The sequence below is a fragment of the Nerophis lumbriciformis genome, linkage group LG01 (genome assembly GCF_033978685.3).
Source record: "Nerophis lumbriciformis linkage group LG01, RoL_Nlum_v2.1, whole genome shotgun sequence".
Taxonomy (NCBI): domain Eukaryota; kingdom Metazoa; phylum Chordata; class Actinopteri; order Syngnathiformes; family Syngnathidae; genus Nerophis; species Nerophis lumbriciformis.
Genome location: NC_084548.2, coordinates 75,878,415 through 75,890,595, shown reverse-complemented (window position 1 = coordinate 75,890,595; position 12,181 = coordinate 75,878,415). Strand labels below are relative to the sequence as shown.

Below are 12,181 nucleotides of genomic sequence, written 5' to 3'. Positions count from 1 at the left end.
ATTTCAATAAACAAATGTATATAATTCGGCATTATTTCGGCCAGTCGGCTTATAAAATCAGAGCCGATCAGTTTACGTTCACGCGCAGGTATAACGCGGCGCGCTCCTGTCTCATCTGCTGGTGCGCGAGCCCGGTAATTAGACCGCTGTCGAATCAAGGAGTACAAAAGACGCCAGCGCAGAGTGGAAAAAGGTTTAGTTCGTTACAGATAACCCAGAGTTGTGCCAAAAGTATGTAAGATTTAATATTTCTCTTCGTGGGTGTGGCGCACCTGTTGCACTGGTGAGATGGGGGGGGGGGGGGTTGTGTGCATGTAGCGTGCTTAGTCTGGAGGCTAAATACACACAGTGTGTTATGTAACTGTTGTTTAGTGTTGATATTCTTTGCTTAGTTTGATAAATGTTGGAGCAGTTTGCTTCATCAGGAGGGTGAAGTCGCTCAATTTAAAGTGTTGGATTTAACTGTGTTGGATCATTGGCTGCTGGTGAGGGCATAGAAAAAGGGGCATTTTTCTACCAGTAGACAGCGTTTAAGATTGAGTGTTTCACTGCTAAATTAATAATATATTTATATTGAATATGGATTTTAAATATGTATCTAAATAGGTGGTTAATTGGTTAGGTATTTATGTATTTGCATATTGGGTTTTCTGCTGCATTTATCTATTGTGTTTCTGGGTTTAAATGTATTTTATATGTATCTTGGTGCATTTATGTTGAGACAATTTATTTAAAATCTGTTTTAACTTAAAGGGAAAAGATGTGTCCATTTTCTTGCACTTGTTTAATGGTTAAGAGTTTGATAGCCTAATTAATAGTTGTAAATTATGGGATTGATAATTGATTGATTTTTTACAGCATGTTAATCTTGTGGTGTTTTGTCCTTAAAGGTTTTTCACCTACTAAAGAAGCTAAAGGCTACTAAAGGCTACTAAAGACAGCTAATGACAGCTAAAGAAACTAAAGTCTACTGACACTGCTAAAGACTGCTAAAAAGACTAAAGAAGAAAAAAGAAGCTGTTTCTTGGTTGGAAAAACTGTTGCAAACTAAAGGAAAATAAAAGGAAAAAGTAACTACGGTCTGGTCTTTTGAGTGAAATCCAGAAGCCACATTCAGCATTGGTACATCCCTTCAAGTGTGGGATAAGCACAGCGAATATTTTGTCATGTTGTTGTCAATGTTGACTGAGTGGCCATACTTTTTTTTTTGTAAATAAAAGCCATGCCTTTTGAAAAAACTGGCCAACATTTATTTTTTCATCTTCATTTTAAATAAAAAAAATAATCGGTAAAAGGAAAAATAATCTATAGATTAATCGAAAAAATAATCTATAGATTAACCGATTAATCGAAAAGATTAATCGATAGAAAAATAATCGTTAGCTGCAGCCTTAATGGAAATGTAATGTTAGTGCGGCCCGCGAGTTTTATATGAAGGGCACTTGACAGCGTCACACTTGCCAACCCTCCTGATTTTTCCGGTAGACTCCCGAATTTCAGAGAAACTATTCTCTCCAATGTATGCTGATTTTCACCCAAACAACAACAATAATAAGGGCGTGCCGTGATGTCACTACCTTTAGCGCCCTCTACGGCTTGAACAAACAGCTTGCCAGCCCACTTACGTGTTATATGAGGCTTCTGCAGACACACATAAGTGAATGCCAGGCCCGGTCCTAACCAATCTGGCGCCCTAGGCAAGATTTTAGGTGGCGCCCCCCCACATCGGCACTGAAGTGTATATACTCACAAGAAACTGAATAGCTTTGTCTTTGACCTTTTTTTTTTTACTTACAACTATACCTAATATATAAAGGGGTGGAAAAGTGACTATTACCTGCAGGGCAAACATTAGCTAACCAGAAGGCAATAACAATGTAAACAAAAAACACCTGCTTAAGAGATCTAATACAAATGTCCCTGAGGAATGTAAGGTGGGAGTACTGTAATTACCTAACGTTACATTATTATTTTCCATAACAATTTAGCCCCCTCCACAATATTAACCCGACGTTAAAACAGAACTAGCTATTTATTGATTAGCAATTGCCGAATCATGTAACATTAGCTTAATGCTAAAAAGCCAGCTACTATCACATTCTGTAACAGACAAATAATTTCATGTAGGCTAACGTTACCTACCTGCTACCTCTGTCTTTTCTCGTTTCTCCTCTTCTTTTCTCTTTTTTCTTCCCTGGGCACCTGACAGTTTTGGCCGTTTTGACATCTTGTGTTGATTTTTTGATGTGGTGACGTCCAAAAAGAGTCATGATACGGGAAGGGAGGGGGTGCACCGTGCGGGGGGGCGTAATGTTGTAACAAATAATATTTCTATTAAAAAGGCTTTACTTTGCATTTTAATTAACGTGGGATTATTTTTTGTATTTGGAAATAATAGTACCAACTTTTTTTTTTTTTTTTCTCCAACATTTGTGGCACTGGCGTGGCGCCCCCTGATGGACGGCGCCCTTAGCATTTGCCTATACGGCCTATGCCACGGGCCGGCCCTGGTGAATGCCATGCATACTTGGTTAACAGCCATACAGATCACACTGAGGGTGGCGATATAAACAACTTTAACACTCTTACTAATATGCGCCACACTGTGAACCCACACCAAACAAGAATGACAAACACATTTCGGGAGAACATCCGCACCGTAACACAACAGAACAAATACCCAGAATCCCATGCATCCCTAACTCTTCCGGGCTACTTTATACACCCCCGCCACCCCAACCCTGCCCCCCCCCACACATCAACAACACCCCCCACCCACCGTGCGCGGATTGAGGTGGGCGGGGTTTGGTGGTAGCAGGGTGTGTAATGTAGCCCGGAAGAGTTAGGGATGCATGGGATTCTGGGTATTTGTTCTGTTGTGTTTATGTTGTGTTACGGTGTGGATGTTCTCCCGAAATGTGTTTGTCATTCTTGTTTGGTGTGGGTTCACAGTGTGGCGCGTATTAGTAAGAGTGTTATAGTTGTTTATACGGCCACCGTCAGTGTGATCTGTATGGCTGTTGAACAAGTATGCCTTGCTGTCACTTAGTGTGTGAGCAGACAAAATGTGACTGGGCCGGCACGCTGTTTCTTACGTGAAAAAGCGGACGCGGCGACAGGTTGTAGAGGACGCAAAATGCAGTGCCATCACGGCACGCCCTCAATTTTGTTGTCCGGGTGAAAATCGGAGAATGTTTGCGCCGGGAGAGGCAGTGAAATCCGGAAGTGTCCCGGAAAAATCGGGAGGGTTGGCAAGAATGCAGCTGAGCCGCATCAGAGTGGTCAAAGAGCCGGCCCCTGATCTAGGTGCAGGTGTGGTTTGTACGCATCAATAAATATCTCAATCCTATTTCCGTTGAAAAATGATTTCCCCAATGGGGGGGCGTGACAAAGACAATTTGGCACCTTTTCTTTGAACTGTTTTGTAACCAAAGGCGCCGGCTGTTTACGACCCCCCTCCCTTTCGAAACAGCTGTAATCAGGGAAAGTCCAAATAAAAGAGGAGGCGTGCGACCTTTGGTCAGAGCGTGGTGGAAGACTGTACAAAGACTTTCTCCTCAATGAGCCAAATTGAATTCTGTCTCGGTTTAATTCCTTGCTTCTTGTCTGTTTAATAGATGTCATCCGTGTTTGAACCCGACAAACAGTATCCATGGACAAATTTGATGAACCAGGAGTGATTGATTGATGAGGTCTACCTTCTTGTTCTGGAGGACATGGTCCAGAGGCTGCACCTGACAGGACTGATGTTGTCCAAAGACCTTGCAGAGGGAGCAGGTGGGCAGCTGGCACGTCACGCAGTAGATGTTGACCTTCTCGCCGTGGTGCTCGGAGCAGGTGACCTCGGCAGGAAGTGAGGGAGGGACGGCGACGGTCCTGGACAGGAAGTCATGACTTCATCAAACCTCTCACGTTCGACATGTTTGCTTTTTTTAGTCACCTGCTGGCGTCGCCGCCGACTTCCTGCTTGTAGATGTCGACGATGTTCTCCACCAGGAGGTTCCGCTGCAGGCCGAAGACGCCGTGGCGGTCCAGGATCACCTCGTGCCGACACGACGGGCAGCGGAAGCGTCCGCTGTTGACGGCCATGGTGGTGCGGGCCTGAAACAAGGACGGCTGCACAGAGTCTTGTCTCAAACATTCAATGTTCCCTAACAGCTGGAAATGAAAATAAACATGACGTTTCCTCACATGGATCAAGAAAACAAACATCTCGAGCAGTGTTTTTCAACCACTGTGCCGTGAACTCAGGACTACTCGTATTGTGAGGCACATGCACTAACCCAGCGTTTCTCAAAGTGTGGGGCGCGCCCCACTGGTGGGGAATAGAGACATGACAGGTGGGGCGCGAGGAACGGGAGGAAATTTCACTTTAAATTTTTTTTTAATTATTATATTCTTAGATTATTTTTTTTACTATGCTTTCATTTTCTATACACACTGTAAATCACTTTGTGATTCTGTCTGTGAAATCCGCTATAGAAATAAATGGAAATTACCGGTACTTATTTTTACTTTATATTTCTCGGTAGGAGCGAAAGTTTGACAGACATAGCAACAGTAACTAATGGGGGCGGGGCTAAGCGGAACAAACTTTCGCGCGGATGGGTAGCAGGCTAATGTGTGGACCACAATTACACAAATATATACATTTGTGACTCGCACCTCAAAGGTCGTCGAGCCAGAGCCAGCGCCTGCAGAGAAACAAAAATGTGACGGGCACACACTGTGTCATTCACCGGGAAGCACTCGCGTCAAGGCAGCTCAGCCCCGAACTCAATGAGGTTTTAACAGATGTGAGCGTGGTAAATTTGATCAAAACACGACCACTGAAAGCGCGACTGTTCTCTGCACTGTGTGAGGAAATGGGAGCTGGTCATACAGCCGTGCTGTTTCACAGTGAAGGTGGCTCTCCCGGGGCAAAGTGCTGTCACTTGCCCTGTCTTGCCTTTTTTGTTGTTGCAAAGATTGCAAAGTGGCACTTTTATTGTATTTATTATTGAACTTGATGCAAGTTATTTGATTTATTATTGAACTTGATGCAAGTTATAACACTTTTTTTGATTTATTATTGAACTTGATGCAAGTTATAACACTTTTGTTTTATTTATTATTGAACTTGATGCAAGTTATAACACTTTTTTTGATTTATTATTGAACTTGTTGCAAGTTATAACACTTTTTTTGATTTATTATTGAACTTGATGCAAGTTATTGGATTTATTATTGAACTTGATGCAAGTTATAACACTTTTATTTGATTTATTATTGAACTTGATGCAAGTTATAACACTTTTTTTTATTATTGAACTTGATGCAAGTTATAACACTTTTTTTGATTTATTATTGAACTTGATGCAAGTTATAACACTTTTTTTGATTTATTATTGAACTTGATGCAAGTTATTGGATTTATTATTGAACTTGATGCAAGTTATAACACTTTTATTTGATTTATTATTGAACTTGATGCAAGTTATAACACTTTTTTTTATTATTGAACTTGATGCAAGTTATAACACTTTTGTTTTATTTATTATTGAACTTGATGCAAGTTATAACACTTTTTGGATTTATTATTGAACTTGATGCAAGTTATTTGATTTATTATTGAACTTGATGCAAGTTATAACACTTTTTTTGATTTATTATTGAACGTGATGCAAGTTATAACACTTTTTGATTTATTATTGAACTTGATGCAAGTTATAACACTTTTTTTGATTTATTATTGAACTTGATGCAAGTTATAACACTTTTATTTGATTTATTATTGAACTTGATTTCAAGTTATAACACTTTTTTGATTTATTATTGAACGTGATGCAAGTTATAACACTTTTTTTGATTTATTATTGAACTTGATGCAAGTTATAACAGTTTTTTTTATTTAATATTGAACGTGATGCAAGTTATAACACTTTTTTTGATTTATTATTGAACTTGATGGAAGTTATTTTATTTATTATTGAACTTGATGGAAGTTATTTTATTTATTATTGAACTTGATGCAAGTTATACCACAGCTGCACAGTTATTTTATTTATTATTGAACTTAATGTTATTTTATGTTATTGAGTTCGAATGTATACAACTTGATGTTCAATAAATTTGAAAATGTTAAGCTTGGCGTTAGCGTTCTGTTGGGGCGATGGGGGCAGGTGGGGCTTGAAAACTCCCCCTTGTCCAAAGTGGGGGATGACAAAAAAAGTTTGAGAACCACTGCACTAACCCCTGTCGCACCGTGCTGCCTGGCTCCATCTAAATGTTCAATTGAAAAGTTCGTAAATAGAGAGGTTTGTAAATTGAGCTTCCACTCTACATCCCTGATTATAGTGCATGTATTATAGGGCAGTGTTTTTCAACCACTGTGCCGCGGCACACTAGTGTGGCGTGAGATACAGTCTGGTGTGCCATGGGAGATGATCTCATTTCACCTATTTGGGTTAAAAATATTTTCTTGCAAAGCAGTAATTATAGTCTGCAAATGATGTGTTGTTGTTGAGTGTCGGCAGAGTAACCGTGTAATACTCTTCCATATCAGTAGGTGGCAGCAGGTAGCTAATTGCTTTGTAGATGTTGGAAACAGCGGGAGGCAGTGTGCAGGTAAAAATGTATCTAATGCTTAAACCAAAAATAAACAAAAGGTGAGTGCCCCTAAGAAAAGGCATTGAAGCTTAGGGAAGGCTATACAGAACCAAACTAAAACTGAACTGGCTACAAAGTAAACAAAAACAGAATGCTGGACGACAGCAAAGACTTACTGTGGAGCAAAGACAAAGTGCATCCGAACATGACATGACAATCAACAATGTCCCCACAAAGAAGGATAAAAACAAGTGATTGCTAAAACAAAGTAGATGCGGGGAATATCGCTCAAAGGAAGACATGAAACTGCTACAGGAAAATACCAAAAAAAGAGGAAAAAGCCACCAAAATAGGAGCACAAGACAAGAAGTAAAACACTACACACAGGAAAACAGCAAAAAAGTCCAAATAAGTCAGGGTGTGATGTGACAGGTGGTGACAGTACACCTACTTTGAGACAAGAGCTATAGTGATGCATGCTTGGTTATGCTTTAAAGTCATATCCAACAACGACTTTTTACTGTCAACTGAGTTTTCGTTTTTGAATGATTTCTGCTGGTGGTGTGCCTCCTAGAGATGCGCGGTTTGCGGGCACAACCGCGGAGTCCGCGGATTATCCGCGGATCGGGCGGATGAAATTTAAAAAAATTAGATTTTATCCCGGGTCGGGTCGGGTCGGGTGGTTAAAAAAAAATTAGATTTTAAATAGATTCAGGCGGGTGGCAGTTAAACCAATTCGGAAATATATATTTGTATTTGTATTTGTATATATAATGTTGTTACCCACATACGAAAAACGAGCAGGCACCTGCAGCATATGCCACAACAGAAAAAAAAAAAAGAAAAGAGATGGACACTTTTACGGAGCGGAGAAGGGACGCCTCGCCGGGGTCCGGGACCGAGGCCCCTTCCCCCGAGAGGGCCCCACCGGGAGCCGTAGCTGAGGCGATCCGCGAGAAGGGCCCGACGCACGTCCAGGGTCACCACCGCGCCCACCGCACCGACACCCCGCCTCGTCCGCCTTCGCCGCGGCCGGCGTCACGCGCAGCAGGTAAGCAGCTTACCTGCCCGCCACCCCCGTGGCCGGGGGCTCGTAACAGGGGTCACTCCGCGCGCTCCGCCCGCGCAGCTTACCTGCCCGCCACCCCTGTTGCCGGGGGCGCGTAACAGGGGTCACTGCGCGCGCAGTGCGCTCACGAAAGGGGTAGGGCTCACCCTGGTTGATATAGAGAGCAGGACAGTGGCCATGGAAGTCGGAACCCGCTAAGGAGTGTATAACAACCCACCTGCCGAATCAACTAGCCCTGAAAATGGATGGCGCTGGAGCGTCGGGCCCATACCCGGCCGTCGCCGGCAGCGAGACGCGCTTGGAGGTGCGCTCAGCGCGGCTCCCATATGATTGCGCACTGGTGTGCGTCTGGGTCGTGACAGCGTGGCACGCGAATGTCTGTGCTGCATTGGATCAGTCTCCTTTCTTTAACAGGCAAAAGCTTTATAACCTCACCATACCTGCCAACTTTTGAAATAAAAAAAACCTAGTAGCCAGGGTCCAAGGGCCGCAGGCCCCGGTAGGTCCAGGACAAAGTCCTGGTGGAGGGTTCAGGGCTTCGCCCCCCGACGCAAAATGATTATTAGCATTCAGACAGGTTAAAATGTTGCTAAAACCATCACTTTTCTATCAGTCACAGTGACTTTTCAAAACAAAAATATTACAGCAAAAATCATATGGGTTGATTGACATGTTTATTCTGTAAGCTAACTTCAATAGTTTGAAATTATTTTGACAGTTAATGCCAGTTATCCTGTCAACCTTTCACAAGACTTCAATTTGTTAATTGAAAGTATAAACACTTTTTACAGTAAACAAATGGTAAAACAGTACTAAACAATTCCATTAAAAAAAAAATTGGTGTCATTATTAACTTTCTGTCCAAGCTTGTATAATCTACTGCCTTGTTCAATTGTAAAAAATATTCTGTGCCTAAAATTCACATTTCTATCACAATTATCATACTGTAAACATGGTAAGCTAACTTCATTAAAATTAATAGTCCTGTCAATAGCATGGAATTACAATTCAAATGTAGTTTTTTTGTAAGCCTTTCAAAAGAATTCAAAATATGAAAAATGAATGAAAATGAATTGAAGCCATCAGACACTTGAAAAGTGGCACATCACATCTCTAATGTAATCATTTGAACTTTTCAACAGAAATAGCACTGCAAAAAATATTAAGGACATACTTCTGTATTTTGGTAGTTATGCTGTCAACATTTAACAAGATTTCTTCAACTTGGACTTGAAAGCATAAATAGTATAAACACTTTTAACAGTATGGCGTGCTGTGAAATACAGCCGACAGGATTGCGCACCAAACACGAAGCAAGGCCAAAGTGCATGCATGGTGCAGGAGAACAAAGGACTTCTTTCATTTAAGGTTTGTGATAAACCATCAAACTCATTCGTTAAAAGGACTCTATAGTAATATAAAGTGACTTTTTCTGGACATTATCATGCAAGAAAAGTTTATTTTTGGGGCCGCGATCACCGCGTAATGATTTTTAAAGGTTGCATTACAAACATTTAACTGTCCCATGTGATCAGCCAGTGCGATTGGAAGTCCATGCTCAATTATTGCCTCCGTAAATAAAACTTCGGCATTTATCACATCCAAAGAATCTGTTTGGGCGACGAAAAACGTTGAAAGTTTTCCACTTGTATCGCTAGCAACGGCATTAGACTTGTGTTTTTTTGTCCCGACGTGGTCTTTTACATCGCTAATTCCTCCGTGTCCGATCGAAAAATCTTGTCTGCACAAGGTGCAATTCGCGTAGTTTTCACCCTTTTTTTTTTTAAATTAATGAAAAACCGTATTTTTTATCACTGCAACCGTAACCCGGAATAGGTTGATGAAAACCGTACGAATTACGGGAAAACCGGAGTAGTTGGCAGGTATGCCTCACTAATGCCTTGCATCGTCTATATTAGATATATAACAACGGGCGGGTGTGGGCGGATGGCGGGCGGGTGCAGTTCTGATCAAATGTTACATCGGGTGGATGGCGGATGGTTGACGACTTTCTGACGCGGTTGCGGATGAAATAAATTGCCTATCCGCGCATCTCTAGTGCCTCCGCATTTTTTCAACGCAAAAAAATATTCCTTGGCTCAAAAAAGGTTGAAAAACACTGATGTAGAGATCATTTTGCCAACAAGTGGAGGATTTTAGATAAACTTTGATTAGCTAACATGTTCATGAACATCAGGAAACATCCACATGACGAAACATTTGTCACATTGTCGCTGGACAGTTTAGATACGTATTTGTCTTTTCCTGTCTTATTTTGTAGTTTCCACTTCCAGTTACTTGTCTTTGCAGCACCACCAGTGCCTCCATGGAAATGCCCCCCCTCTACCTCAAAGAACTGCTCACCACCATATCCTCCACACCACACCTCCGCTCCGGACAGGCTAACCTCCTCCAACCTCCGAGGACAAGGCTACGAACAATGGGAGACCGGGCTTTCTGCTCCGCCGTTCCCAGTCTGTGGAACGCTCTCCCTGACCACCTGAGGGTACCACAGACTGTGGATGCTTTTAAAAAAAGGCTTAAAACCCTTCTTTTTTTTTCTCTTTTTTTTAAGATATATGCATACTAGTTCTAGTTATTAGGCTGTTCTAGTTTTTTTTACTTTTTATTTCTTATTATGTTTTTATTCATTTTTAATACACTGTAGCACTTTGAGGTTGTTTGCTCAATGTAAAGTGCTTTTTACAAATACAATCTATTACTTTACTTTGTTTGCCAGCACCTCTTCTCCTTTGTAATCAAGTCTATTTAGGGTTTGTTGTGCACTCCCAGCTGCACTCGTCTTTTGGTTTTTTTTTGTATACTTAACACCTTTGACCTTTTTTCGCTGTGTCCTGCTGCATGTTGGGAACATGACAACTATTGCTATTGCAGAGAGAAAAGTGCACAAAATAACATATTTTAAATGATTATTATTATTATTATTATTATCATATTTAGGGGTTGAGCACTCCTAACATTATAAGACTGACCTGTAAAATCCTGCCTACAACCTAAAAATACAGTTTATTATTCATTGCATAAATAATATTTACATTTGCTTAAATAAATAATTCATACATAAAATGTACAATTAAAAAATGGCTTATTTGAATTGTAGATACAAAATGTGATGTAAATAAAAATACATTAAAATGAACCAATGAAATAAAAAAGTAAAAATAATAAATCTATTATTTGTTTAAATATATAAATGATGTAAGTTTTCCAGTCTTGCAACGTGTGTTCCTTTTAAGGAAGGCGCCAATTAGCAATTAGCGTCATCAGGGCAGCTGTTGTGGAAAAAGCCGGCAGCACGAGTGGCGACAGACAGAGAGAGCGCAGAGAGACTGGAAATAGTTTCATGTAAGCCTCAGCTGCTGCCCAGCGCCAGGACCAGCACCCGGGTTCTGGTCTTTGGACTTCAATCAGCTGCAGCTCACAATGGAGACTAAAATAACCTTGCATGGAAGTTAGGAGTGAAGAGAGGATTGAAATGAAGACAATAATAATAATACTAATATAATAATAAATGACATCATTATAATAATTATAACATTTTGTTTTTGTAAGATAGAGAGTTAAAAATGCCATTTTTTAAAGATTTTATTCTGACAATGACAACATTCATCTAGTAAAATATATATATATATATATACATACATACACACAGTATATATGTGTATATATATATATGTATATACACAGTATATATGTATATATATATATTTTATTTATTTATTGCGACTTGTCATTTAATCACGTTTTTTTGTCAAATAAAATATAAATTCTCATAAGAATACAACATTTCTTGTAAAATTACATTATTTTATTTGCATAAGGGAATTTTTATTTTTTATTTTTTATTTTTTTATTCAAATCTAAACCTAAATGTTAAATCTAAAGCTAAATCTTAAATCTAAACCTAAATCTAAATGTGAGCGCTAAATGTAAAATCTAAAGCTAAATGTTAAGTCTAAAGTTAAATGTTCAATCTAAACCTAAATGTTAAATCTAAAGCTAAATGTTAGGTCGAAACCTAAATCTTGAATCTTAACCTAAACGTTGAATCTAAACCTAAATCTTAAATCTGAACCTAAATCTAAATGTGAGCGCTAAATGTAAAATCTAAAGCTAAATGTTCAAACTAAACCTAAATCTTAAATCTTAACCTAAATCTAAATGTGAGCGCTAAATGTTAAATCTAAACCTAAATATTAAATCTAAACTTAAATCTTGAATCTAAATCCGAGCGCTAAATGTTAAACCAAAAGCTAAATGTTAAATATAAAGCTAAATGTTACATCTAAAGCTAAATGTTAAATATAAAGCTAAATGTTAAATCTACAGCTAAATGTTAAATCTAAACCTAAATCTTGAATCTTAACGTAAATGTTGAATCTAAATCTAAACGTGAGCGCTAAATGTAAAATCTAAAGCTAAATGTAAAATCTAAAGCTAAATGTTAAACTTAAAGTTAAATGTAAAATCTAAAGCTAAATGTAAAATCTAAACCTAAATGTT

At 39.5% G+C, this 12,181-nt stretch overlaps 1 protein-coding gene across 5 annotated transcripts in view; it reads right to left on the bottom strand.

The window, feature by feature from the left end:
• trim101 (tripartite motif containing 101) overlaps window positions 1-12,181 on the bottom strand; it is a 69,021-nt gene that overhangs the window by 41,939 nt on the left and 14,901 nt on the right. For 4 of the 5 annotated variants that reach the window (XM_061925935.2, XM_061925949.2, XM_061925965.2 and 1 more), the window contains 2 exons: window positions 3,941-4,116; window positions 3,699-3,876 (listed from right to left, as the gene is read on the bottom strand). In XM_061925935.2, coding sequence (XP_061781919.1) covers window positions 3,699-3,876; window positions 3,941-4,116 — 354 coding nt within the window. The remainder of the gene's footprint in view (window positions 1-3,698; window positions 3,877-3,940; window positions 4,117-12,181) is intronic. The other variant, XM_061925956.2, reaches the window with a different exon arrangement.